General features: G+C 38.0%; 4 protein-coding genes across 6 annotated transcripts; 2 read left to right on the plus strand and 2 right to left on the minus strand.

The window, feature by feature from the left end:
* Window positions 1-51: 51 nt before the first annotated feature.
* Window positions 52-10629, minus strand: LOC18024643 (kinesin-like protein KIN-12C). Its single transcript, XM_024160000.1, has 34 exons — window positions 10096-10629; window positions 9857-10012; window positions 9540-9623; window positions 9337-9456; window positions 9146-9259; window positions 8955-9047; window positions 8706-8866; window positions 8559-8633; window positions 8147-8234; window positions 8012-8070; window positions 7865-7928; window positions 7708-7773; window positions 7453-7614; window positions 7272-7376; window positions 6929-7164; window positions 6783-6852; window positions 6665-6709; window positions 6509-6567; window positions 6096-6162; window positions 5959-6015; window positions 4560-5868; window positions 4360-4436; window positions 2964-4250; window positions 2768-2875; window positions 2504-2667; window positions 2342-2414; window positions 2156-2230; window positions 1624-1863; window positions 1443-1541; window positions 1280-1354; window positions 1132-1190; window positions 841-952; window positions 658-753; window positions 52-544 (listed from the first exon to the last, which is right to left on the minus strand). The coding sequence occupies exons 1-34, from the start codon at window positions 10627-10629 to the stop codon at window positions 377-379; spliced, it is 6357 nt and encodes a 2118-aa protein (XP_024015768.1). The 3' UTR covers window positions 52-376.
* A 736-nt stretch (window positions 10630-11365) lies between these two features.
* Window positions 11366-12681, minus strand: LOC18024644 (wall-associated receptor kinase 2). The gene is made up of 3 exons (XM_006406677.2): window positions 12071-12681; window positions 11658-11978; window positions 11366-11532 (listed from the first exon to the last, which is right to left on the minus strand). The coding sequence occupies exons 1-3, from the start codon at window positions 12579-12581 to the stop codon at window positions 11432-11434; spliced, it is 933 nt and encodes a 310-aa protein (XP_006406740.1). The 5' UTR covers window positions 12582-12681; the 3' UTR covers window positions 11366-11431.
* Window positions 12682-14149: 1468 nt separating this feature from the next.
* LOC18024645 (importin beta-like SAD2 homolog) lies at window positions 14150-21210 on the plus strand. Of its 2 annotated transcripts, none has more exons than XM_024159670.1 (21): window positions 14150-14367; window positions 14863-15035; window positions 15144-15311; window positions 15581-15691; window positions 15804-15884; window positions 16037-16233; window positions 16304-16364; window positions 16562-16636; window positions 16720-16797; window positions 16892-16954; window positions 17045-17128; window positions 17210-17388; window positions 17844-17883; window positions 17975-18118; window positions 18239-18358; window positions 18449-18664; window positions 18941-19102; window positions 19273-19945; window positions 20130-20335; window positions 20583-20718; window positions 20810-21210. In XM_024159670.1, the coding sequence occupies exons 1-21, from the start codon at window positions 14208-14210 to the stop codon at window positions 20959-20961; spliced, it is 3279 nt and encodes a 1092-aa protein (XP_024015438.1). In that variant the 5' UTR covers window positions 14150-14207; the 3' UTR covers window positions 20962-21210. The 2 variants fall into 2 exon arrangements, with proteins under 2 accessions (XP_024015438.1, XP_006406741.1); XM_006406678.2 differs by having other exon boundaries at window positions 15807-15884.
* Window positions 21211-21548: 338 nt separating this feature from the next.
* On the plus strand, window positions 21549-25760 carry LOC18024646 (probable inactive DNA (cytosine-5)-methyltransferase DRM3). Of its 2 annotated transcripts, none has more exons than XM_006406679.2 (10): window positions 21549-21674; window positions 22050-22132; window positions 22230-22364; window positions 22500-22596; window positions 22717-22814; window positions 22895-22991; window positions 23390-23538; window positions 23618-23717; window positions 23915-24006; window positions 24091-25760. In XM_006406679.2, the coding sequence occupies exons 3-10, from the start codon at window positions 22236-22238 to the stop codon at window positions 25459-25461; spliced, it is 2133 nt and encodes a 710-aa protein (XP_006406742.1). In that variant the 5' UTR covers window positions 21549-21674; window positions 22050-22132; window positions 22230-22235; the 3' UTR covers window positions 25462-25760. The 2 variants fall into 2 exon arrangements, with proteins under 2 accessions (XP_006406742.1, XP_024015582.1); XM_024159814.1 differs by lacking the exon at window positions 21549-21674 and adding an exon at window positions 21799-21877.
* The last annotated feature ends 244 nt before the right edge of the window (window positions 25761-26004 follow it).

The raw sequence follows: 26004 nt of genomic DNA on the forward strand, positions 1-26004 counted from the left end.
AAACTCTTCCTTTATAGAGAAATATAAACATACAAATACAAACAACAGACCAATTACAACAACTTATACACAACAATTTTCAACTTAAACACAAAAACATCCCTAAAACGTAATTCCATCAAGCTACTGGACGTGGGACTTGTGGTCATGAGTGTGTGAACGATCAAGCCAAATAACGCAGAACAGTTTGGGTGAAAATTCACTCTTTTCTTCTCTAAAATCTGATTTGTTTAGCCACAATTTGCAGAACTTGTACCTTATTTATCTTCTTGAACTAGCTTCATATATAGGACTCGTGTGCAATATATACTCGATTCCTGGTATAAAGACGGGTTGTCACAAGCCGAGGAGAAGAGAGAAGCCTTGAGAAAAGCTCTTACCGGTATCTTATACCAGAGCTCTGTCCTTGAGTTTTTGTAGATGGATGATTATTGCTGGTTTTGCGATATTTTGCCAATTCATTATTAGCATGAGAAAGAAGCTTCTGAGCATTTTCCAGTCTCTTGGTATAATCAGTATCAGCAAGTTTAAATGATACTGTATCCTGGATAAAAAGAAAACTCAAAATCTTAGACTCAATCATTAAGTTCTTCTCCATATTCTTTGTTTTGGCCACATGCAGCAAACACTGCAGCGCGTTAGAAGTATTATGCATACCTTTTTTGTATGTGGAACATGTTGGTTACTGACCCGTGTATCATTGATAGTTCGTTCAAGTTCAGCTAACCTCCTCAGTAAATTGCTCTTGTCATTCTGGAAAAAATGGAAGATAGAATCAGTGAGTTAAGGACAACACAGACAATGGTGGTGAGATTAAAGTTGGAAGGATCTCCTAATTACCTTCAACATTTCATTTTGCATAGAAAGCAATTGAACTCTCTCTTGTAGTTGGTCCAATGATATCTGTGTCGTAAGAACATCTGTATCTTTCTTGTTCAACTCTGACACGCAACTGTCCACAGAATTGCAGGAACATCACATGAGAGCCAAACTTAGTAAGAGTTTTTCGGCAAAAATTATTTTTTTGGGTTGAAATGCTAGTTTAGTTTGTTTTTTTAGTAGTTCAAGAGAGAAAAATAAGCATATTGGCTCGTCATAGAACAGTTGTAGTAGAAGTAGAACAGGGCTAACCTCTCTCTTTCCTTAACAAGAGCATCAATATGTCTCTTCAGGTTGATGATTTCTTGGTCCTGAAGTCGATAGAGAAAAATGGGTATCAATAACGAAACTAATGATTAAATAAAGAAAGTGGATGCCGTTAAGTATATAGCATCATCACTTTGGACATGATCTCTTCAACATGTTGCTTAGCCTCTTCAACCACTCTTTGGACTTGCTGCTGGTCAATCAACTCCTAAAATATCCCAACAAAGAAACCGATAGATTTAGTAAAAATGCATCTTTAACTCTCTTCAAGATGACATATAATCTGAAATACTTACAGCATAGCTAGTAATATCCATTTTCACACCAAGTAAATCCCGAATAACATCATGAGTCATGCTATCAGCTGCAGCTATCCTCGTGTTCAATGCACAAACCTGTTCCAGGATGAAAATATGTAAGAGGGATCCACAGAGTCACTTCATAAGAAAAGAATAATTAAGTGCAGGTAGGCTGGACCTCTTTCTGTTTAGCACCTAGCAGTGACTCCAATTCTTCAACACGAACCCTTGCCATGGTCAATTCCTGATCCTTCTCCACTTTCATCTGTTGTACCAACCCAACTATACATTTAAAGGGTGAACTTGAACCTCTGCTCCTTACCGAGCTTTTCTCAATTTTATGTGATATGGTCTCTGGAACTGACGAACTTGAGTCCTCAAATTTGAAGTCTCGAATCATGACCTCCAGAGTCTTATACTGTTAACATGGGAACCGAGGAAATCATATGAGCTACAAATTAAGGAAAACAGGTGCTAATATAAATCTACACTCATATTATAAAATTCTGCCTCCTTCATATGCAGTAGTATAGAAATCAGAAAGAATTACAATTCTTGACATGAATTTTTCTCCGAACCATGACATAGTGTTTTACCAGGAACGTCAATAGAGACATAAATATGTGGAAAATGTCCAGCACGGAAATTAGTTATAGCTTTCAACAAGTAAACTACACGCTGAGAACTGCTAAAGTCTAGAAGTCTAATACCTTCTCTTGGTAAGCAGATGCTTGGGCCTCAGAATGCAGTAAAATTTCGGAGATGTACTCTTTTAGCTGTTCAATCTGTATGTGGAGAAAGACAAAGGTAGAAGTAAGGCAAAAAGAGTTAATCATACACAAAAATTAGGGAAATTCATGGAAAACTGAGCCGAGCAATCCAAGAAAATAACACACCTCTTTCGTTTGTTCTGCTACTTCCTTCTGGAGGACTAGTATCTGACGATGCGCGCCTAGCAGCTCTTTTGACCTGTAGTACATTTATCTTATCAGACTCATTTTTACCGAAAAAGATACACAAAAGAAACTGATATCTTTAGTAAGATTAGGATGCCTGACTTGGATATTTGACTCTCATATTCCTCTGTGCCTTTATTGGTTGTGTCCACAGTGCCAGCGAAGCTTTCAAATCTAAACAATCTCTGCTTGAGAGCTTGGAGCTCTGTCTCTAGTGAATCTTGAGTGGTGCGATGCCTTTTCACTTCTTCATCCATATCATACACCTGGAAGCCAAAATAGCTCACAAATAAGTATAAAGAATTAATGCAACAGACTGGCAGTAAGCATATATACCTATCAGACTGACAAACAAAGCAAACTAACCCGTCTTTCTAATATATTTACAGTACGCTCAAGTTCCTCGACAGAAACTTCTAGAATCTTGACCTCCTCTTCCTTTTGTTCAGCATATAGTTTACTTGCTTCCGATTCCTACATGAGAAAATTTTCAAATTCCTGTGAACCCTCAGTATTACTAAGAATAATTCATCTAAAAATAAAAAGGCTTCAAGTTACATACCTGACGAGCCTTTACGGCAATTGCTTCTTTTTCATCAGCTATAGCATACGCCAACTCAAGCTTATCATTCAACGAACATATTTCCTCAACAAGTTGATCTTTCTCCTCACTGGTCTTTTTCAAGTTTTCTTCGACGGATTTGACCCCAGAAAGCAACTGCTTTTCTGCTGTAGTAGTTAAGTAAAGGATTTCTTTTTCGAACCTTTTGACAAGCTCTTTTTGTTCCTTCAATCCCTTTTCAGCTGCAACCTTTTCCATACAGAGGTCTCTGACGAGGACGCTTAACTCATCATTTTGCTCCGCAAGAATTTGTATCCTCTCTTTGGCCTGCTCTAGATCTGCCTTTGACGTAAACAAAGCCGTTTTCAAGTCATTGGAGCAATTTTCAAGATTCTCGTTATGCACAAAAAGATCTTGAACTTGACTTGCTTTCTGCTCCAGCTCTTGCTGAACTTTGCATAACGCGTTAAACAGCTCATCCATTTCATCTTTGATATCTCTTTTGTTTGATGCTGATTCCTGAAGTAGCCTAAAATCAAAAAGCAAACCTTCAAACAAAGCTTCTTTTCTCTCCAGCTCCATTTTCAGATAAAAGTTCTCATATAACAGGCTTTCATGTGACTGAACAATTTCTTCATTTTCTAAACCTGCGACCACGTCTTCTCTGTGAACTCTATTTAGCTTTCCAGTGACTTCATCTTCAGCACTATACCCAATAGCATTAATTTCCATTGACTGTTGGTTTTCTTGCCCTGCAAAGTGGGGAGTGATAACCTGTTTTCTCTGATCCAAAATTTGATCAATCAGTTTCCCAATGTGGCATTGATATGTTGCGTACATGGTGAACTCTCTCTCCATGTTTTCAGATACGATCTGTTCAAGTGACGTCCTTGAGTTGCAAATCAAATGAAGTAGCTCTTTCTTAGCTAAAAGAACATCGGAAAAGAAAGCTTCTAACGTTTCTCCTACTTCTCTTTTCGTTTCCAGAAGATATTCTTCAAGCAAAGACACTGACTTTGCCATGTCCGCCAAATTCGATTGTGTTTGATTTAGCAGGACTTTATTTTCTTGTTCAGTTGCCGATAGTGTAGACTTGACCTGTTTAAGATCATCCGTCAGATTTTTCTCCTTAACCGTTAGCTCTTCATGCGTTTGACGCCACATTCCAGCTACATGTTTTGACTTTTCATTGGCATTTACTAAATCACATAGTGAGAGATTGGCTTCTTTCATGGTAGCATTAACGGCCTCAAATAGATCGAAGAAACTACTCACAGGATCCACTCTCTGCATAAGATTTATATTTATATCAGAAGAAGCCAAGAAGGTGCATAATTATAAGTTCAGTGGTTTACTTTTTCACCGACAGAAGGAACGGATGCTAATATAAGCTTACCGGGTTGCTGCATTTGCAATCGGTTTCTGCTCTCTCCATTGTTACCGTTAATGGCCTCTCTACTGACTGCTTCCCCTCTGCATAAAAAAAATTAAAGCTTCTTTGTATACGTAAAAAAAAAGAACTGGTAGTTTAGCCATTCAAGATTACTCATTTTACAAATTTAGGGTGGTGAATAAGAGAAAACAAGCATAGTATACCTCCACAGTTCACACAATGTATAGAACCATTCGTAGAAATCAAAACTCCTGATGTAGGCTTGTTATGAATTTCCTGGGCGCCAGCTCCAGAACCTGAAACTCCTTGACCCTTTGCGGTCAATGCACAATCATGTTGCCATCTGCAGTTTGAAAAGCTGGAGCTTGATGTTGAAAGCTCATCACCCGTCGGATATGTTGCTTCACTTAAATATCCATCCTTTGACACACTTATATCAGCATTCCCTTTAGAACTAGGAGAAGCAAAGATTGAACTTGTTTTTTCCAGCGTTTGATGTTGATTTCCTGAATCAGATAGCCATTTTGTAACAGCAAAGGCAGCCTCGGCAAGTCGTTTTTCTTCCAGAATAGAATACTGCTTTTCTTTTAAGTCACTTTCAAGCGTGTCTACCTCATTACTCATCCTGTCTATTTCAGTGTTCACGCGGAAAGTCTCTTCAGTGGTTGCAGCATTGGCATCCAGTTGAAATTTGTTGAGAGCAATTGTTGCGCCCTTTAAGGAATTCAGCTTCAAATCCATCTCTGCTAACAATATCCGTGCATCCTCCAAGCTTTTCTGTAGGAGTAAAATTGTTTCTTCCTTTCTTATACAATCTTTTGCAGCCTTCTCAACATAATCACCAATCCACGCATTCACATGTGGAAATGAACAGATTACACTTTCAATCTGTGTAGAGGCATCTTTGATGGATTTCGACCCATCCACAATGAAATTTGTTAGTTCTAAGGTGGCCTTTTCCCAGTCTTGGTTAATTGCCCTTATTTCTGCCTCTCTAGCAGTTATAGTATCTTTCATCAATTGATTTTCTTCGGTCAAGTTACAGATTCTTCTTTGGAATTCAGACTGGATAGCAATCACCTCTTCCTGCAGCTCAAGAATTGTTCTGGCAGTTTCTGTCTCAACTTGCTCACGGACTACTATAATATCTTGTTGCTGAGATAACTGAGACTTATGCTCTTTTTCATATTGACAATTGAGTGTTCTGGCCTCCTCGAGGTCCTTAATTACTTTCCCCAACTTTAACTGCAGAATTGAGTGGTCCACCCCCTCATCAGTCTTCATTACAGCATCTGTGTTATTGACCATGCCACTTAACTCCATGTCATAACCTTCTAACCTAGGAAGGGCTTCTCTTTCCATACAACTTTTCTTGGTCAGCCGTTTCATGGATCTATCATTCTCCTCAAGCACATCAAGATTGCCTGATTCATCACTGATATTACTGCAATTTTTACTCTCCGAAAAAGCCCCCTCCTCTCGGGTTTCACTTATAGTTGACATTGTTTCTGCCTATTTCAACAGGGAACAAAAGTGCGTTAGACGAGCTTCTCATTTATATACAGTTTTCCTATTAAGAACTTTAAATATGCAATGTCACACCATTGTATATTTATGTGCTTGATTAACCTGCTCAGCTCCACTGGTGGAAGATGTAACCTGCAAAGGTACAACAATGTTAAACCACCAACGAAGAAATTTTTATAACAATCACTCCTCTATCAGTCCTGAATTCTTACAAACTCGGATTGTGTTTGGTCGAATCTCAAGTATCTTCCAAGTCCTGCTTGTATTTCATCTAGTTCTCTGCATAGAAAAACAACACCAAAACATAAAAGACATACTAAATCAGGCTTTTCCGATTTAGTCAAAATAATCATATTATATTCAATGAGAAAAAATGAAAGAGTTTCAAACATTATACTATCACAAACACAAGGCATATCAGAACTGTAGTAGAACAGGGTTATAGACGTAGGATGAAACCCCAAGAAAAGGATGACAGTTTTTAGATAAAAATGCAACAGAGAACTCAGAAATTTTCCATTCCACATCCACCACAAAATAAAAAATGCAACAGTGTAAATAATTTTCCCACAATATCAAAACCTTCACAAAAGATAATTGGATTTCATATAATATTATATAGTACCTGATCAAACTAGAGTTCATGCTTCTGCAGTCTTCCAACTCCTCTTCCACTTCGATCTCCTACAGTGTTATCAAAGTTCACGAGTAAGAAACCGGAAACACAGTTTCTAAGAAATTAACAAACCGAAAATAGCATAATATCCCAAACTTTCATTACGTGTTTAGAAAAGGACTCATCTTTTGCTTCAAGAACATCAACCAGCTGCATGATATATGACAAAACTTTAGACTAAAATTATAGGCTAATGGTCCATTCGGTGAAGGAATTCTCAAACCTGGTCGCGTAGTCCCGTCACCTCAGCAAGCAATGCCTCTCGTTCCCCACGCTCATAAAACTTCTGGTATCTGAAAAGGAAGTCAAAATCAAAGTATAATATGTTAACAAAATAGACTCTTCCAAAGCATGAAATAAGTGATTTACCGTTGTAGCTGCTCCCGGAGTTTGGTGTTCTCCAAGGCCGAACGTGTCAATTCTGGATTCTTGTCAATGCTTGCCCGAAGAAGCTTGATCTCTCCTTTTAGAGATTTATTTTCTTCAATGAGACATTCTTTTGTCATCAACGAACCAGACGTAGAGAGTTCCATCTCTCCAACTTTCTCTTCCCGAAGATTAAGCATTATTTTAATGCACTTGGCATCTTCTTCCATTTCTCTAACCTGAAGTAAATGATCTAAATATAAGATGAACCGAAATGTAATCTAGTTTGTTTGCATCATAATATGAATCTGTCAAGGTTACATCCTGTCCTTGTATCAAGACTAACCAAGTTGTCTATACGCTCAATTTCAGCCTCGGACTTTTGAAGGGCAGTTTCGGCAATCTTTTCTCTTCTGAGAGCACCAACCAAAATATCTTTCATAGTTTTCACCTGTTATACAGTTATGAAGCCAGTTTATAATTATAGTCGCAACTCGCAAGATATCCGCGAATTTGTTGGAAAATACCTTCTTTCTCAGTGAGTTGTGCACCTGCCAGTGGCACTTATCTTCTTTTGTTTCTTTTGACACTTCACATGTACCAGAGTATCTGGATTCTTCCAGAGAAGCTATGCAGTCTGAAAGAGCCCCAAAAGAGTTATGGTTCTTCGTAAGGGAGGACAGTTGGACCTGTTTGAATATATGAAAACGTTTTTATACCACTGTCACATGCATATGCAGAAATGGAGGAAAGTCTGCTGTTTGGTGCAGTTTGTTAAATACCTTTAACTTTTTTATTTCCTGTTGGAGTGCTGTAACATCCCCAGAGGCATCTTCATTGACTTTAGCCTGGAACATGAAAATGAAGCCACCTTATATCAAGTCAAACTTCATAAAAACTTATAAAAGAACTTGTAATAACTGAAGAATCACAAAATACATTATTCTGGATTAGTTTGGCCCGTTGTGCGAACTTCAGAGTGCTGAGGGTTTCGTTTGTAGAGCTGCAATAAGTCAATAATAATTAGATATACACAGTACATGGCATATTAGGTAAACCTATTAAACAAGAATTATTGGTACGAACCAAAGAGATGGGCTGACGTTGGCTATTATCATTGTTTTAGAATTACCCCCTAGAGAATCCTGGAACCATATCTGAAATTAGTCTCAATGCAGTTGGCAAGAAAAATGAAGAGTGAAGTACTCTAATTAGTAGTACCTGCAGTAAAAAGGTAAGTCGCGAATCTCTATACGGAACATGTCTATGTTTCCCATGTGCCAAATCCACCAGAGACATTATCACTAAGCTAAATTGACAGAAGAATGAGATAGTGTTAGTAGCTACTAAGATTTTGGTACAAGATTTAAATGTAAGACATGGTAGGTATCTTATCTTTTCTAAAGATTATTTATCTTAAAGTTGAAGCAGTAATCATTATTAAGTTATCAAACACCTCAAAGCTTTTAAAGTCGGGTCATCCATTTTTGTTATGCATATTTTCAGTTTCTTCACAATTTTTCTCCATCAACCCTATATTACTTTCACATGAGGCTTGAGACGTACATCAAAAAATAGTTTATGACAAAAAGCTGGACAGACAAACTGACACGTGAATATGTGATCTGATTACCCCAAAGTGGATAAGGATTTGTTAATGTTTGCTGCTTCTTTTAGGCGATCCCCTTCCGCACCTGAGCTTTTCTGCCTGTATTTTGTAGCAAAAACAATTTCAACAGTCAAAGATGCAAATGTAACCATAGAGAAATGTACTGGCTACCTTTCAGAACCAGCCAAATCAACCAAATTTAGTCTGGCAAATCTTGAATGGGTTAGCGAATCTCTCTCCCAGAGGCTCTCGATCGTACACGTGAAAACACTGTGGGATCTGCTGCTTTCACTGTTCATCCGGGTTGCTGCAATCTTCCGGTTTGCTGCTCCCTGTGCATGAAGGATACAATTCAACTTAAATACTTGAACACTTAAACAATTAAACTCTTATCATAAAGTTTGGGTATCGAACTCTTGCCTGTAGTAGAAGCTTAAGAACGTCATTAACAGTTCTCACATTATATTCTACAAGATTTTCAACATATACTCCTTTTCCCGAGTCTTCTCTGAGCTAAATTATGAAATTCAAGGATATGACATCTCAAAACAAAAAGCAACAGCATGGATAATTTATAATCAAGGATAGAAGAAAAAGAAAAAAAAAATTACTTGCAAATTGGTTGATGATGGCTCCAAGAGGTCGGTAATCTGCTCGTTATATATCTCTAGGAAAGAACATTTGCAACTGAATATCAGTTTTTCATCTCTCCTTCCCTCTTCTTCCTGTTATGAAAGACCCTTTTAAGTACTTAGATTTATTGGACTTGCAGTGATTCGCTGGGAGAAAGTTAAGTAATTACCATTTTAATTCTTGAGAACAGATATTCAAAAATACGAGCAGTAACTCCGCAGTCTTCACCGAGGCTTCCCTCTGCCTCAGATATCTCTCCCATCATAGTATACGTCTTGCCACTACCAGTCTATATGAGAGGATGCCAAGTTTATAAACTTTGCTCCATAGGAATGCTAACAAGCAGAAACATGTCATCAGTTATGATCTTACCTGACCGTAGGCGAACACACAGCTATTGTAACCAGACAAGCAATTCTCCACCATGGGCAGTCCAGCAACGCGAAATAGTTTTTCCTGAGAAATCAAGGTAATACACATCCGGAAACATTAGAGATCATCTAATTCAGGTAAGTACATCACATGACAATATCTGATATAAGAAAAAATAGATGAGAAAAAAAGTGAATGTAGCACTGTGATACACTAATCTTTTTTTTTTTTTTGAGTGCGTAGTACCAAAACAAGCCTCTAAAACTAGCTATTGTTTGCGTTCAAGTATAACTACATGAATTTGAAATGAGGTTTACCTGAGATATTGTCTCACTTGCAACATGGTCAAAGGTGAATCTGGTCTCTGGATGGCCTAACCAGACCAATGTTTGTGGACTCTCCTGCTTTAAACATTTCCCATATCCTTGAGTTGCCCTTTCCATTGTACTTAATGGTCTCAGCCTTATCAAAACCTACACCATATAGAAGGATGCCTAAATTAGTAAATCTCAAAACAACCAAATTCATCAAGAATCTCCTAAACAAATGCACCAACCTGCACATTATGCTCTTTCCAAAACGAATGATCTTCATTGAGCTCAAAATGTGGAGTTGTTTCCGCAAATGTAACAGAATCAGCCATAGAGATTCCCCTTGGGATCCTCGAGAACGAGCTCGTTCCTCGTCCACCGAAAGACTGAACAACTCTCGCGCCGGTAACACAACCCCCACCAAGTGAAACCCTAGCACCGTTCCTAGTCGGCGTACTCTGTGCAGAGTTTGGCTCCGACCGAGATTTTACACTACGAGTAACAATCTTAGGGTTTGAATCATGCACACCACTCGAATTTCCAGCTCTACCTTCCAAAACATCGAATCTCTTCTCCGAACCCAGTGTTCGATGGTGCTGCGTTCTTGTACCTTCCAATTTCTGACCCAAATCGAGATCGGATAGGTGATTCGCCTTCTGCAGTTGACTTGGATCCGGTATTGAATTCAGAGGAGCTCTTGATGGCGAAAACAGAGACAATCTCGCGAACTCGTTCTCTTCAGATTCCGGCATCTCGATTCTCGGAACATTTCGGGCCATGATATAGATCGAGCACTAGCTTAGCTTGTAATGTCTTTCAACATACACGGATTGGGAAAGAATTAGGAGACGATTCAGCTTCAGAAGCTCGGTTTGCTCATACTGGAAAACTGAGAGACTTGCTCAGGAGCTTGAGGATGAAATTAATGATAACCCAGCTTTTGAAGTTTCTATTTTAGTACTGTAGCCTTCAAGCTCAGATTTGAATTGGGGGGAGGGGAATTTCAAATTCACAAAGTTTAATTTTTTAATCATGAGCCCTTTGACTTCTTCAATAATACGAACGAGGCCCTATCATTGTCTCGGTTTTCAAATTTGGTGTTTTACTTTGGAAAAATAAACTAGTGACCACAAAAGAAAAGAATAGAAGAACAAACGAACCGGCACTTAGTGTAGTTGAAGGGTTTAAATTTAAAATTTACAAAACATGTGTGGTTATAATGAAATTCTTGGATTCAAGGGAGCTTAACGGGCCCACTTATCAACACAAGTGATGGTGTTGCAGTAATATACACTGTAATAAATGTCTTTAATGATCTCCTTATCCAAGCGGTCCAAATAGATAAACAAATCAACTAAAAAGTGTAATGTTCAAAATTTGTTAGCCGTTAATCTGAACTTTGATCCACATGCGATTAACGGTGGTCAGATTATTTTACTATCTATCTTTTCAGCTAGTATTACTAAAAACGCGACAATATCATGAAAAGGTGCAATGACAGAGTAATTTAATCAAATAAATAATCCATATATTACTACAATTATAACTTTCTTATAAATTGACATAGGGATAGGGGATATATCACAAAATAACGTAAAGAAAAGACATTAACATAGCCAAAAGAAGCGTCGTATAATTATTGTTTGTAGAGTTGCAGCCTCCTCGATCAGTCATACCTCCACCTGGAATAGAAAAATCACAAATCTCAGACAATTACTGCTGTCTTAAAACGACAATGACCAGAACAAAAAGTTTCTTGTTCTCTTTAGAATTAGCAAAAAAGCAGAGGGTTTGATACGGTAATTACCACATTCTCTTGTAGGGTTATTGTTGGAAGCGATAGGGTTATTGTTGGAAGCGGGACACTGGCAAAGAAAGATTTCCGTCTCGGCGTCGAAGCCACAAATCCCGCCTGACTTCCGGCAACGGTCACAGCCGATCTCCGGCACCGAGTAAGAAAGCTCGATCCCGTACGACCAATCCAAAGGCGTGGTCGTGGCGTCTCTCATATTCCCACCGTCAATCACCGTCGTGTAATGTGAGCAGTCCAAGATGTTCATACTCATCACCCGCACCGTATCGTAGCTAGTGAAACAACAATACGGCGTCGTATGCACCGTACTATTACCTTAGGAATCAGAAAAAGAAATCAAAATCAACAAATTCAATTTTGGGGGAAAATGGCTGACAAAAATTCTCCAATCAAAATTGATTACATACCGGAAGGGGAGGTAGTGTTGAAGATGCGAAAGGAAGTGCAGGAGCTGTAAAGCTCGTCACAGGAGTGGCCGGAGGCATTGAAGCAGAGATTCCGGTACCGATTAAAGACCGGCGAGTTGGTGGAGCAGTTGAGGAGTGCGAAAACGGTGTCGTACGAGGGCCTTACGACGGCGTTTTGGATATCTGATAATTTGAAATCGTGGTGAGGCTGGAGGATCGAGCAAGTGGACATGGCCGGATCGAAGACGACCATCTTGTTCTTCTGGTAATCGATTCTCTGGACCTTGTAGCCACCGGAAGGAGTGATGAAAAACAGATCGGTGGAGCAGTTTAACATTCCTTTGAACTGTGGAGATCCACAGCCTTCGTCGATGCCGAACGGGTAGTTTATTGGGATGTTGCCGCAGAATGTCCGGCAAGAAGATGTTGCTCCTGAGGCTGTTAATGGCGGAAATGTGAGAGTTGTTACTGTGTAGAGGAAGACGAAGAAGAAGAAGAGGAGCGTCGTCATTGTTGTCTTCTATGTACTTCCTTTTCACTCGCCTGTAATCTATCTTTCCCCTTCTATTTACAAAACTAGAAGGGTTTATGGAAAATTAAAAATTAATATTGAAAACAAAAACACTCGGTATCGTATATTGGTGAATTTATTGTCCTTTAAGTCCTAAGTCCTAACAATGGTAAACACATAAATTTGAATATCATCTAGAAATTGTGTTTTTATTTCCTTCCTGTTTTGTATGGTGTTTACTGATTTTTTTCTTAATTTGATAATCCAATTGTCAAAATTTAAAGTAATATTGAAAAATACAAAATGTTATGTCCATACTGATATACGTAAAAACAAAAAATAATAATAGGAGTACTCTAAAAAATAAATAAATACCAAACCTTACATGAAAATATCCAAATCTAATACACGAACTTCAAAATAATTTGCAAAAAGAAATAAAAAACTTGGAGTATTTAATGATTTAATCGTTGTTCGGATTTAACCATAAGGTCAATTTTGTGCCATCTAAGTGACTGAGTCCATCATCTGTTGACCTTACTTCCAACAGGTTTTGAGAACCTACAGATCAATTACATGATTCTTGTTAATTGGTACACAAGTCTACACAACAGAATTCTTCTAGTTCATCACGATAATCAATAGAAAACTCTAATTGCAACACCGTGACTAGGCATAAGACCAAGAGGAAGACAAATAGTATTTGACGATGAGAAATGCGATTTATAACCATATTCTGCAGTAAATTAGTCTTAGTAATTAAAACAATAATCATTTTCGGAATAACCCATCGGCTGCTTTTTACAGTAAAACCTTTATAAATTAATAATGTTGGAACCATAATATTTTATTAATTTATCGTGATATTAATTTATAGAGAACATTTGTTTTCTGCATATAATTTTCTAAAAAATTCTTTGAAATAGTGTTATATTTCAAAATTTTAACAAATTTCAGAATATATATTATGATTAACAATCATAACTATCGCAATAAAATAGTTTTTAACACCATATTAGATCGCCCATGTAAATATATATATGTTTCATAAGTTTGAAATTTATAAAAAACCATGGTTACTATCACTATTATTGATGATAAAATTAAAGATAATAGTACAACACATTTAAAAACATTTACATGTAAGAAAATCAATTATCACATAAAAAAATCATCATAAAATTTAAATGTTTTATAGTAAAACAGCAATAAAAACTAATGATATAATAATTAGAGAGATTGAACCAATAAAATCTTAACTTTAAATAAAAACAAAGACATTAGTCATACTTTAGAATATTATTTTTACATATTTACATAAATTTATATAATTATTAATTTATATTTTTGTTGGGACTATATATTTACATAAGGGTTTAAAAAAAATTATTATCTTATTATATTATCGAATTTGATAGATTTTTAAATTAGCTCGATTTGAGACAGTAAAATTTATTAATTTATAGTGATTATTAATTTATCGAGTATTAATATATAGAAGTTGTACGGTATTTCTATTTCTCCGTAATATATTCCCGCCACTGGTGTTTACCAATTCAGTGAATAGAGAAGCCAGGAGGGGGAAAATTCCCTGAAAGACCAAAAAAAAGCAGAAAGGAAACGAAAATGTTCGTCGCCGACGACGACTCAGTTCAGATTGTTCGGCTTCTTGACCAGACGCTTACTTCCATCGATGGCGGTTCTGTCCTCGAGGCGACGGAGGCTCTGGATCGACTGTCTACGGAGCTCCCTCACTTCCCTTTTCGTCTTCTCTCCATCGCTTCCGGTAAACTTTTTTTTTTCTTCTAATTTCTCCCCATTACTTAGCCTTTCGCTAAGCATGGAATTTTGTTGAAGACACGGGATTTTGACTTCATCGAACCGAAGGGGCAATTAGGGTTACGCTGGTTGATTTCACAGTGGCAGCCATTTCACGAAATTTTTTTGAGGTCTTTAAGAGAAACCAAGCTCAAGCGTTTTATTCCCTGTTGGGGTAGTTCCACTTCTAGTAGAATTTGAATTCTAATTCAAAAAACGCTTTGCTGATTGACTGAATCTCACAATCTCACCCTTCGTGTCTATGGATTTTCTTATGAGATCCGTCTTTTTTGGTTTACGTAATAAAAATAGTCCAAATTGAGCAGCCCTTTTCACTGAAAGATATGATTTCTGTGTGTGCTGGAGTTTGATAAGCTATATTTTGATTCAGCTGATCCAAAACTTATTCAGAGTCTTTTGCCTCTAGCCAGCTTATGTATAGTGCAATTTTTCTGATTGACAGGAGGTGAAAATCCAAGTCATAGAGTTGCTGCTGCGACATATCTCAAGAATTTTACCAGAAAGAGCACCGGGACTGGAGGGACCATCTCAGAAGTCAGCAAGGAGTTTAAGGATCAGCTCCTCCGAGCTTTGCTTCAGGCAGAGCCTGCACTTCTTAAAGTTCTACTGGAACTGGTAGGCGTATTCAACAAGCTGTTGTCAATCTTATTTTCACCTCTTTCTTCCCGTAAATTTCAAATTTTCATTTTGTGCACACCTTCACTTTACTTCATTTGTGGCCAGTTCCACATTGTTGTTGTGTCAGAATTTGTGAAGAAAAATGCCTGGCCTGAACTTGTACTGGAGCTGCGTGCTGCTATCGAGCAGAGCAGTTTAATAAGCAGTTCAGACTCTAGGTGGAGTACTGTGAACGCTCTGATGGTATTGCTCACAGCTGTAAAGCCTTTTCAGGTATTTGTTGCATTCCCTTTCGTAAGCATATAAATAATATACTGGTGAGCTTTAAACTTACATTTAGATTTCTCTCTCTCTCTCTCTCTTTCCCAGTAGCCCCCCTCTAGCTTACCCTGTTTTCCATCATATCATGGTTGGTTGTCTAATATTGTGGTCGTGAATTTTTGCTGCTCTGACTATAACTACTTCTGTGAAGTGGTTGTCCTCTATTATGAACCTGGTTCAGTATGGTCTTTTAAGTGGCATATTTTGTGTCTGCTTGGTAGTACTTCTTGCAACCAAAACTTGCTACGGAGCCAGTACCAGAGCAGCTCGAGAGTATCACGAATGAAATTCTTGTACCCTTGATATCAGTATTCCATCGTCTCGTTGACAAGGTTATTCCTTTTCCCTTAGTGTTTTTTGTTCTTCACCTGCTCACAATGTTTATGTAAGATATGTCTGCTTTTTGGATCTCAATGAGCATTCGTATATTGTATGATTCTGAAGCAGGCTTTGGCTACACATGAATGGGGTGAACTGGAAATGGAAAAGACACTCCACATCATGTGCAAATGCCTATACTTTTCAGTAAGTCACACCTTCAGTTTATATTGCGTGTCTGGACGATTGAAAATTGCCATTGATTATTAAGCGTAATCTTCATATTCCTTTCATGTTCATGTCGTACTATCCACTGTATTTTCTTATTTTTTTTTTGCTAAGGGTGTTTAGTGTTGTAGGTGAAGTCCCATATGCCATCTGCTATGTCACCTCTGCTCGGTTCCTTCTGTCGGGATATGATCAGAATTCTGGATACCTTGAGTTTTGATTGGAGTGTTAATCCTTCCGATGGGTACTTGATAAGGTTGAAAGCTGGAAAAAGAAGTTTGCTCCTCTTTGGCACACTTGTCAGCAGACATAGAAAATACTCTGACAAGTATGCAAACACCTTAAATTACTCTTAGTAATGCTTTATTTAAAACGTCTAATAAATCTCTACTATGCAGGTTGGTGCCGGAGATAGTAAACTGCTCAATGAAGATTGTCAAACATAGCTCAAACATCAGTGTATGTATAATGTATTGACGTTTCCAGTTTGTGAAAGCTTTCAAGTAATTCTTACCAGCTGCCATTTTTTCGAGCTCTTCAAAATTCGGTTTTGATGCCCGAGCAGTTTCCATCAAAATTTGTTACTGTCAAAGCTTTCATCAACATGTTACTATTTTTCTTAATTTAATGCTATGAGTGCCTATTGTCATGTGCAGAAGCTCGGATGCCTAACTGAGAGAATTATATCACTTGCTTTTGATGTGATTTCACGCGTTATGGAAATTGGCCCTGTAAGTTGTTAGAATGTTTACAGAAAATCTAAATAGAGTTATCAAATGTCTATGAAGACAAATATTTTGTAACTTGAAATCAGGGATGGAGATTACTTTCTCCCCATTTTTCTTTTTTGTTGGACTCCGCAATCTTTCCAGCCCTGGTGCTGAATGAAAGGGTATGGTTTCCTTATATTGTTGCAAGCATTGCTTACTACCGGGGCTGTTAATGCAGAAACCTTACTGCTCTTTCTGGGTTGTTTTTGCAAGTAGGACATATCTGAGTGGGAAGAAGATGCAGATGAATTCGTTAGAAAAAACCTTCCTTCTGAACTAGTATGGCAACTGATCTCTCATTCTCTCTACACGGAATACTTTTATGTCTATGGTCTTAAAGTTAGGATTAATCTCACTTTCATTTGGCAGGAAGAAATTTCTGGGTGGAGGGAGGACTTGTTTACTGCCAGGAAAAGTGCTATGAACTTGCTTGGTGTTCTTGCCATGTCAAAGGTGAAGAACCTATTGTTGGTCAATAACCTATTTCAGCTAATTGTTCATAGGTTCTTATAGGTTGTGATCCAATTGTCATAGGGACCACCAGTGTCTTCTACAAATAAAGCTTCCTCAGCGGCATGTAAGCGGAAGAAAGGTGAAAAGAACAGAAGAAATAACGAAAGATGTTCCATGGGGGATCTACTAGTGCTTCCATTTTTGTCAAAGTTTCATGTGCCTTCAAAGAGTAACATAGTGGATGCTCGTACTTCAGCAGCGTGAGTTCCTATACATTTTCACGACTTCTGATTCTAACTCCTTGAAATTTGAGGCAGATGTCTAAACCAAATAAAAAATGCTTTTGCAAACTATGAGCAGTAACATGTTTGTTTGACTCAGTTAGTAATGCTAAGTTAATGCTTGCGGTGGGTATTAGAAGATATGTTCTTCTAGTGGAAATTTAAAAACTCGTTTTGCAAGTTGGTCTTCCATTGCCATGTTTCTCAAGCTCAAGGTCAACTTGTCGTAGATAGTTGTTCAGTAGGTTGAAATGTATTCAGTGTTCTCTTATCTTCTTTGCTAGACTTCTCAGACAACAGGCCAACTTTTTAGTAATGTTATCACGGGTTGGAAGTACTTCTTGTTGACTTTTCTCTTTCACTTTAATATTGTCCTGTTTCATTCCGTTTCACTTTGTGATTTAGCTGACGTTGTTGCTACGTCGACATGTCAGCTATTTTGGTGTCCTAATGGCATATGGTGGCCTGCAAGAGGTGAGCAAATCTGGTTCCCTTTGTTTTGGAGTTGACTAGTTGAGCATTGACTGATATTGTATATGGAATTACGATGCCTCTCTTCTTACAGTTTATCCAAGAACAAAATCCTGAGTATGTGGCATCGTTTGTCCGTACCCGCGTGCTACCGATTTATTCTACACCTGATTGCTCACCTTACTTGGTTGCATCTGCAAATTGGGTACTTGGAGAGCTTGCGTCCTGCCTACCTGAGGTGTAAATTTTACCTTTTCTTCTCGATATTTTTTGTGCAAAATTATTTGCTGGAATATTATATATTAGTAAATTTTACTAATACTGATCTCATTATTGATTGATTGCTTTATGCTTCCAGGAGATGAATGCAGATGTTTTTTCGTCCCTGCTGAAGGCATTAGCAATGCCAGATCAGGTGGAGATCTCTTGCTACCCAGTGCGTGTTTCAGCTGCTGGTGGAATAGGTTCACTACTTGAAGTAAGTCAGTACTTATATTAACAATGGCACTCGTAACTTGAAGTGATGGCTTGTCATATCTAACTCAAAGAATATGTTTGTTCTTTTCAGAATGAGTACCAACCACCTGAATGGTTGCCGCTTCTTCAGATTATTATTGGTAGGATTGGCAAAGAGGAGGAAGAAGATAGCATTTTGTTTCAGCTTCTCAGATCTGTGGTCGAGTCAGGAAGTCAAGATATCGCCATGCATATTCCGTACATCCTATCCTCCCTAGTTAGTAATATGCTGAAGTTTATGCATCCTAGTGAAGATCCATGGTCTCAGGTATGTTTAATCCCTGGTTTCTTAACATTTTAGCTTAAATTTAAAGGTTCAAAACACGAAACCTAAATGTAGGGAATGTAGTTCTCTTGATTTTAAGTAAAAATAGTGACACATTCTGAAAATGTTTCCATCACACGCACATGAAATCCTAGACGTAACCCAATATATTTGTGGATTTGTTTTTTCTCCTGGTTTAGGTATCGTCAATTTTCGAGTATTTTAAGTGGACACAGCAAGTCACTGTCCATTTTTGTTTCTTAAATTTTGTCAACTTAGGCTATTCTGGGTGGCCTTGAGGCATTAGCAGCAATGGCTCAAACTTACGAGAGCTCCAAGCCTGAAACAGATGAAGAGAAAAATCAAGCCACTGAAATATGGCTAAACGGTCAAGGCACCATCAGCAAAGCTTTGTCAGAAGTTTTACAGCACGCATGGCTGGTATTTAATTCTGTCTTTTTTATCCCTTTGTGATATCTTCAAATACCACTGCTTCTTTATACATCGAATTATAGTAATGAAAACCAAGCATGTGCCTTCATGGAACATAAAAATCCTGTTAGAAAAGAATTTCAGGATACTGATGTGCCTTTTATCTTTGCATGATTCAGGCAACAGATGTGCCTCCTACTTCATGCATAGATCATTTGTCGACGATGTTGCGGTTCATTGTGCTTGCTTCTACTAACTGCAATATAGTCGTGGAGCTCAGATTAAACGAAATACTCGTAGTTTGGGCTGATCTTCTTGCTAGCTGGAATGGTTGGGAAGAGTCGGAGGACTTGTCCGTTTTTGACTGCATAGAAGAAGTTGTGGGAGTAAACAACAAATATGGTTTTAGGAGTTTCCTTTCCAGAGATATGCCATCCCCTCCAGCCATGCCAGTCCGTCCACGATCTGTTGTTGAATCCATTGGTTCGTTTGTCAGCAAAGCGATACTTGAGTACCCGTCTGCCACAAGGAGGGCTTGTTCTTGTGTCCACTCGTTATTACATGTGCCAGACTACTCATCTGACATTGAAGGAGTAGGGAAATCATTAGCGGTTGTCTTCAGTGAAGCGGCCTTTTCTCATTTTCTAGAATTGCGTGAGGAACCTTGTTCTTTGTGGAGGCCTCTTTTGCTGGCAATATCATCATGCTATATCTCCTATTCGGATATTGTGGAAGGCGTTCTAGAGAAAGTGATATCTGGAGGTTTCGAGTTATGGGTATCTTCATTGGCATTTTCATATTCGCTTACGATTGATGCCAGTCCATCAATAGCATCAGAACTAAAGCTATATGGTGAGTTGAAGATAATCTTTCGTTTATATGCTGATGCTTCAGAAGTAACAAACTTGTAGTTCACAGTTAAAACCTCTGAATTTTGCAAACTGGTCAACATGATCTTAAAAGGTTTGGTTGTATATAGTAACTATTGTTAGTCATAAAATGCATGGGTATAGACTAAAAGACTGCTTCTTTCCAGTGTTGACGTTAGTAAAGGTGATCGAGCAGCTTTTAGATGTAAGGCATGAGAATGCAACTGATGATTTGGCAAGGAAGTGCTTTGTTTCATTGATGGATGCTTCTCGGAGGCTAGAGGAATTGAACGAAGTTACAGAGGATGATGAAGATGATGGAGAATCCGAAGAAGAAGAGGCAGAGTCTGATGAAAGTGATTCAAATGACGAGGTTTGATTTGATTGCTAGTATTCGTTTTTAAATTACACTGAAAGTAGGTCTGTGTGGGCTCTTTTCCTTGCCTTACACTAGAGGGTGCCATGGTAGTTTGTTGTTAAACTATAAAATCAGATGAGGAATCAATTTGCTGTTCCATTTGCAAAGTAGTTTATAAACTGCTGTTTTCAAGAAACAACATTGGATCTTCTCGTAACTTGATCTTTCGAAATAAGCGGTTTCCTATTCTGTCTTTGAACAGGATTCTGAGAGCGATGAGTGTGACGAAACTGAGGAAGAATTTCTGGAAAGGTATGCTAAAGCTGCTGCAGCATTGGAGGATGGTGAAGTTATTGAAGAGGCGGATGAAGAAGATGATGAGCGTGAGATTGATTTGGGTAAGTTGTTCTTCACAACAAGAAAAGAAACAACTTATTGCTTTGTTTGAAAATAGAGATTTATAAAGCTCTTTAAATACTTAATTTGCAGGTTGTCTGAATGAAATCGATCCGCAGAAACTGGTTGTATCATTAATGGAGAAGCATCACCAGAAAGTATTAAAACTTGTACCCTCTGAAGTGATCTCAACCTTTCTAAATGCTTTTCCTGTATATACCAGTTTCTTCTCTGAAGTGCACTAAACATTAGACTACACTCGTCCATGTTTTTGGTGAGACTTTTGACTTTTTGAGGCATTGAAACAGTTTTCGAATGATCTAATATTCTCGGGCACAACCTTAGATTCTCTGAATTCTCTGATACTGATCATGATTTTATCCCGATGCATATAAGATTCCCCTCTATAGAATCTTAGACATACATGTAATAACAGAAATAATTATTTTACTGTTCATACCATGAATATGTGACTAATTAAGATTTTAGAAAAAGAATTAGTTTCATCAAGTTGAATGTTTTACGTAAATGTTAATTATTTTATTGGATAAGTAAATATGAATCTCTTATTTTAACTCCACTGTGGTAATAAATCATATACAGATTTTGCAATATTTAACTTTTTTTTTTTTTTTGAACAACTTTTTTTTTTGAACATCTTGCAATATTAAACAACGCAGAATATTTTACTGGAAAACACAAACTATTATCGAAGTTCCAAACTATCTATTGATTTAAGCCGTTCGTTTACCTCACGCGCTCGATCTAACGGACTGCTGAGAGCTTCGGTAAGGGAAATAAATAAATTCTGGTTTCAGAATTCAGACTTTCACATTAGTCGGCTGTGAAGTCCACGCGCCGCTATACAGTGCGATCAGTTCTTAGCTTTCCCTCCGCCGGACCTGATTCGATTGAGTGAGACGCAGAACACCGCACAGGCATGCACCTTCCTGAGCAAGTACGGTTACATCCACACACACTCCCACTCTCACTCTATGCGCTCTCTTTTTCGCAATCTCTGGAATTTGTGTGAAATTCGGAATTTACTTAAAATGTCTACACTCGTGGTCTCTTCTATTAGTTCGAGGATTTCTATTTTCGGGGTTGTACAAGTACGGCTTTTAGATTCTGTGTTTATGGGAGAATTATCTATCAGTGACAGTGAGCAAGGATCATTCTTTTTCCTTTTTTTTTTTTTGACAAACCATTCCTTTTCCGTTTATCACCTTTGTTTTGTGTGTGTGTGTGTGTGTGTTTTTTTTTTTTGGTTTGAAGTGTGTTTTTTTATTAAGGCAGTAAGGTGACACTGACAGAGTTTCCACGGTATGTGCAGGGTTTCATGTGATAAAAATTTTAGCTTGCTGTGGAGTTTGTGGATCTTGCTCGTGAGCTTTTGTTTGTGATTTTATTCAATTGGTATGACTACTTTGGGAATTATCTTTTGGATTCACTTTATTTTTTCCTTTTTTTAAAAAATTGTGTTGTATTTTTCATAATTTTTTGAATCTTGCAGGGTGACATGCGTAGAAGAAACGGAGGTGGAGGTTCCTCTGATGATCATGAAAGAAATGAACACACAATGTTCCCAAAACCAGAAACCTTAGATTTTGACTTGCCCTGCGACACGTCTTACCCTCAGCAGATTGCTGTATGTTGTTAACCATTCTATACCTAGAGACAAAATGGATTCTACAAAATCCATTGTGTCGACATTTTATTTAAAACGGTCTCATTACGTTTCTGAGTATTTGAAGGTTCGTATTGTTTCCTACTTGATGTGCAGGACGCAGCTCCTAGTTCTTCTGGAAGTCATGTGAAGCCACTCCTCATCGAGATGGGATTTAGCCCTACCGATGTTCAGAAAGTAATTGATGAAAATGGTATTTAAAAAAAAAAATTTTCCCACAAAAAGGATACTGTGATCTTATGAAAAGCTATTGTGCATCCTAACTTCAATCTGAGGGATTTATTTACTGAGGAGGTTGCCTTTTCACATACAGGTGGAGATGATCTTGAGTTGTTATTAGAGATTCTTACTAAGAGTTCTCTAACAAAACATCCTGAACCTAGCTTTCATGAGCCAATGGAACCCAAACCGGTAAATTGCTTAACGTGTGATGCGCATGTCTTGTATCTCATTCAATATAGTTTCCTAATTTTCTTTCTATTCTTTGTCAGGAGCCCGATATTGAATATGAAGTCGATGGTAGAAGGACATCGTTACTAGCAATGGAGTTTTCTGAAAATCTAGTTGACTTTGCACTAGATAAGCTTGGTAATGTATTTAGAGTGACTTTGGCTTTTCGTTCAATGTTTCAAAAAATTATGGCTGCATAAGTTTTACTTGTCCATATGTACACTGCAAAATAGACCAAATTTCTCATTAAATGTGTTCTCAAAGATTACTTGTGTGACAGTCTGGAACTTTCATTGTGTGAAATAGGCATAAAACTGAGGAACTCATAGTATGTCGCCAGTATGTTACATGATAAATAACATTTATGAAGCTGTTGTTTAAATAATGCTCGAAGGTGAACACTGTTGCATCTAGATTTTAGAAGAGATGCTTATGTTAGTTGAATCCATACATAAACTTGGATGGCGGAAAGTAGATGTCATTTGCCATGCCACCAATGCCTATCTTCATGATTGTCTTTTTTTTTTTTGTGATAGGTAAAGATGCACCAGTTGATGAGATGGTAGACTTCATTGTTGCTGCTCAATTAGCTGAAAAGTATGCAGAAGAATCTGAGGACTCACTTGATGATATTGAAATCAGTGAAGATGAAGATGTTGCTCCAGTTGCTGCCAGGGGACCTGAGGTCTTTGGTGCTCTCGATATTTAGTGGTTTATTTATGTGCTTGTTACCTTCTAACCTTTGTTTCATGTTTTACATGTAGGTTCCCAATGAAGTACTGTTTGAAACAATGGACAAAACTTTGCATCTCATGGAAATGGGATTCTCTAATCATGAAATCTCAATGGCAATTGACAAAATAGGTGCGAGCACTTATCTGTTCATCCAGATTCCAGCGTATAGAATGTGTATGAAAATAAACACTGACCAGATCGACTCTGCCACAATATTGTTAGGGACAATCATAATAATCGAAGAGTAAAATGAGAAAACTATATAATTTATTTTGCATCCACTCCTACTTGTTGTCTGGTACTTAATCTATTTTGCGCTTCTTCAGGTGAAAAAGGACAGATTTCTGACCTTGCTGAGTCTATTTTTATTGGTGAAGTTCCTGGTGACATTCATGAGGAGCATGAAGATATAGAAAAGGTTTGTGCCTTCTTATTTTTGTTTTGTTATCAGTCACAAAAGAGGCACTTGTGTATCTCGTCTTGATATTTGGTGCCATTGTAGAAAGTCTCAACGGCTCCAGCAGCGAATCGTACAAGTCTTTCAAAGGGTTGGAGATTTGTTGGTGTTGGTGTCCAGAAAGAGGATGGTCGTAGGGGTTCTTCAAGTGGCACTGCTAATATGAAACGAGATACCGGTATTGACTCTAATCCTCTCACTGCCACTGCCAATGTGGGAGAGAGCTCAAGGAGTAAAAGACTAAAAGATGAAGATGAGAATGCCTATCCAGACGAACATAGTGACTTCCTTGACAGAGGGAAACGGCTAAGACCCGAAGATATGGGAGACTCAACTTCTTTTATGGAAACCCCATGGATGCAAGATGAGTCGAAAGACGAGACATATGGATTTCCCAGTGCAATGCAGCCACGTTTGTCCCAGAGACTTTGTCCAGATGTTGCCAAACGACCTTATTTCTTCTATGGAAACCTAGGGGAGCTATCTCCTAGGTGGTGGTCTAAGATCTCCAGTTTCTTGTTTGGGATTCACCCTGAACATGTAGATACTCGGTTGTGTTCACCTCTCCGTAGGACAGAAGGTTACTTGCACAACCTTCCCATAGAAAATAGGTTCAACATCCTCCCAAACCCCTCGTTAACTATACAAGACGCAATGCCACAAATGAAGAGTTGGTGGCCTCAATGGGATGTGAGAAAGCATCTGAATGGTGGTGCGTGTTCTAAAACAAATGACGAAGCAACTCTTCTATGTGAGCGACTTGGACGTCATATAGCTGCATGCAGGGGAAAGCCTTCTCAGCAAGACCAGACTCTAATACTTCGACATTGTCACACCTCTAATCTGATCTGGATTGCTCCAAACATTCTCTCACCTGTAGAGCCTGAACATTTAGAGTGCATCATGGGATATCCATCAAACCACACAAACATTGGTGGTGGAAGATTGACTGAAAGATTGAAGTTGTTTGAGTTTTGCTTCCAAACAGACACATTGGGTTATCATCTTTCTGTGCTCAAGTCTATGTTTCCTCAAGGGTTAACAGTTTTATCACTCTTTAGCGGGATTGGTGGTGCGGAAATTACATTAAGCCGTCTTGGAATACACCTGAAAGCTGTAGTCTCTGTTGAGGATTGTGGATTAAGCCGTAACATATTGAAAAGATGGTGGCAGACTTCTAGACAACTTGGAGAGCTTGTGCAGATTGAAGATATCAGGAGCTTAACAACAAAGAAGCTACAGACTTTGGTGCAGAGATTTGGAGGATTCGACTTAGTCATTTGTCAAAACCCACCAACACCACCTGATCTCTCTAAAGAAAGCTCAAGAACTGAAGTTTCTGAATTTGATTATATGTTGTTTAATGAGTTTGTTCGTGTCTCAAAACGTGTCAGAGATTTGATGGCGTTAAATTGACCAGGTGTGTTTACGTCCTCAAGAATTTGGAGACTTGTCGTCTTCCATTTTGTTTTCTGAAGGTAACTCGTCAATCTTGGGAGACTATTAATATATCTACTTGATAAGACAGTCGCAAGAGTAGTATCCATGTTTTTGTATCTTTTAAGAGAACTTTTGTTTGAAAATCGATGCTTTAATGCATCCGTCTGTATGTTCCATAAACCGCACGAACGTGGTGCTGTTCTTGCAGTGAATCAAGTGGCCCAATGTTGTATCTTTCTGAACTTATCTTTTTCTTTGTTTTGCTCAGTGTTGTTGGGTGTTGCATTTTTACTAATATCAGGTTCTTTAATTTTAGTGTTCTTGGCATACCAACTTCACATTGTTCTCTGTTAAGTATTTCTGCTTAGAATGTTTCTGCTAATAAACACGTCTCTTTTTAAGTACGGAATCTCAGTCGAAAAGGGTTTTGTTTTAGACTCATTTCGTCAAATCAAATTTTTAATGATTTTAAAAACTGTAAATATATCTAAACCAAAGTTAAAAAACTGTATGATTGGA

The sequence above is a fragment of the Eutrema salsugineum genome, unplaced genomic scaffold (assembly GCF_000478725.1).
Source record: "Eutrema salsugineum unplaced genomic scaffold, Eutsalg1_0 scaffold_13, whole genome shotgun sequence".
In the NCBI taxonomy this organism is placed as follows: Eukaryota; Viridiplantae; Streptophyta; class Magnoliopsida; order Brassicales; family Brassicaceae; genus Eutrema; species Eutrema salsugineum.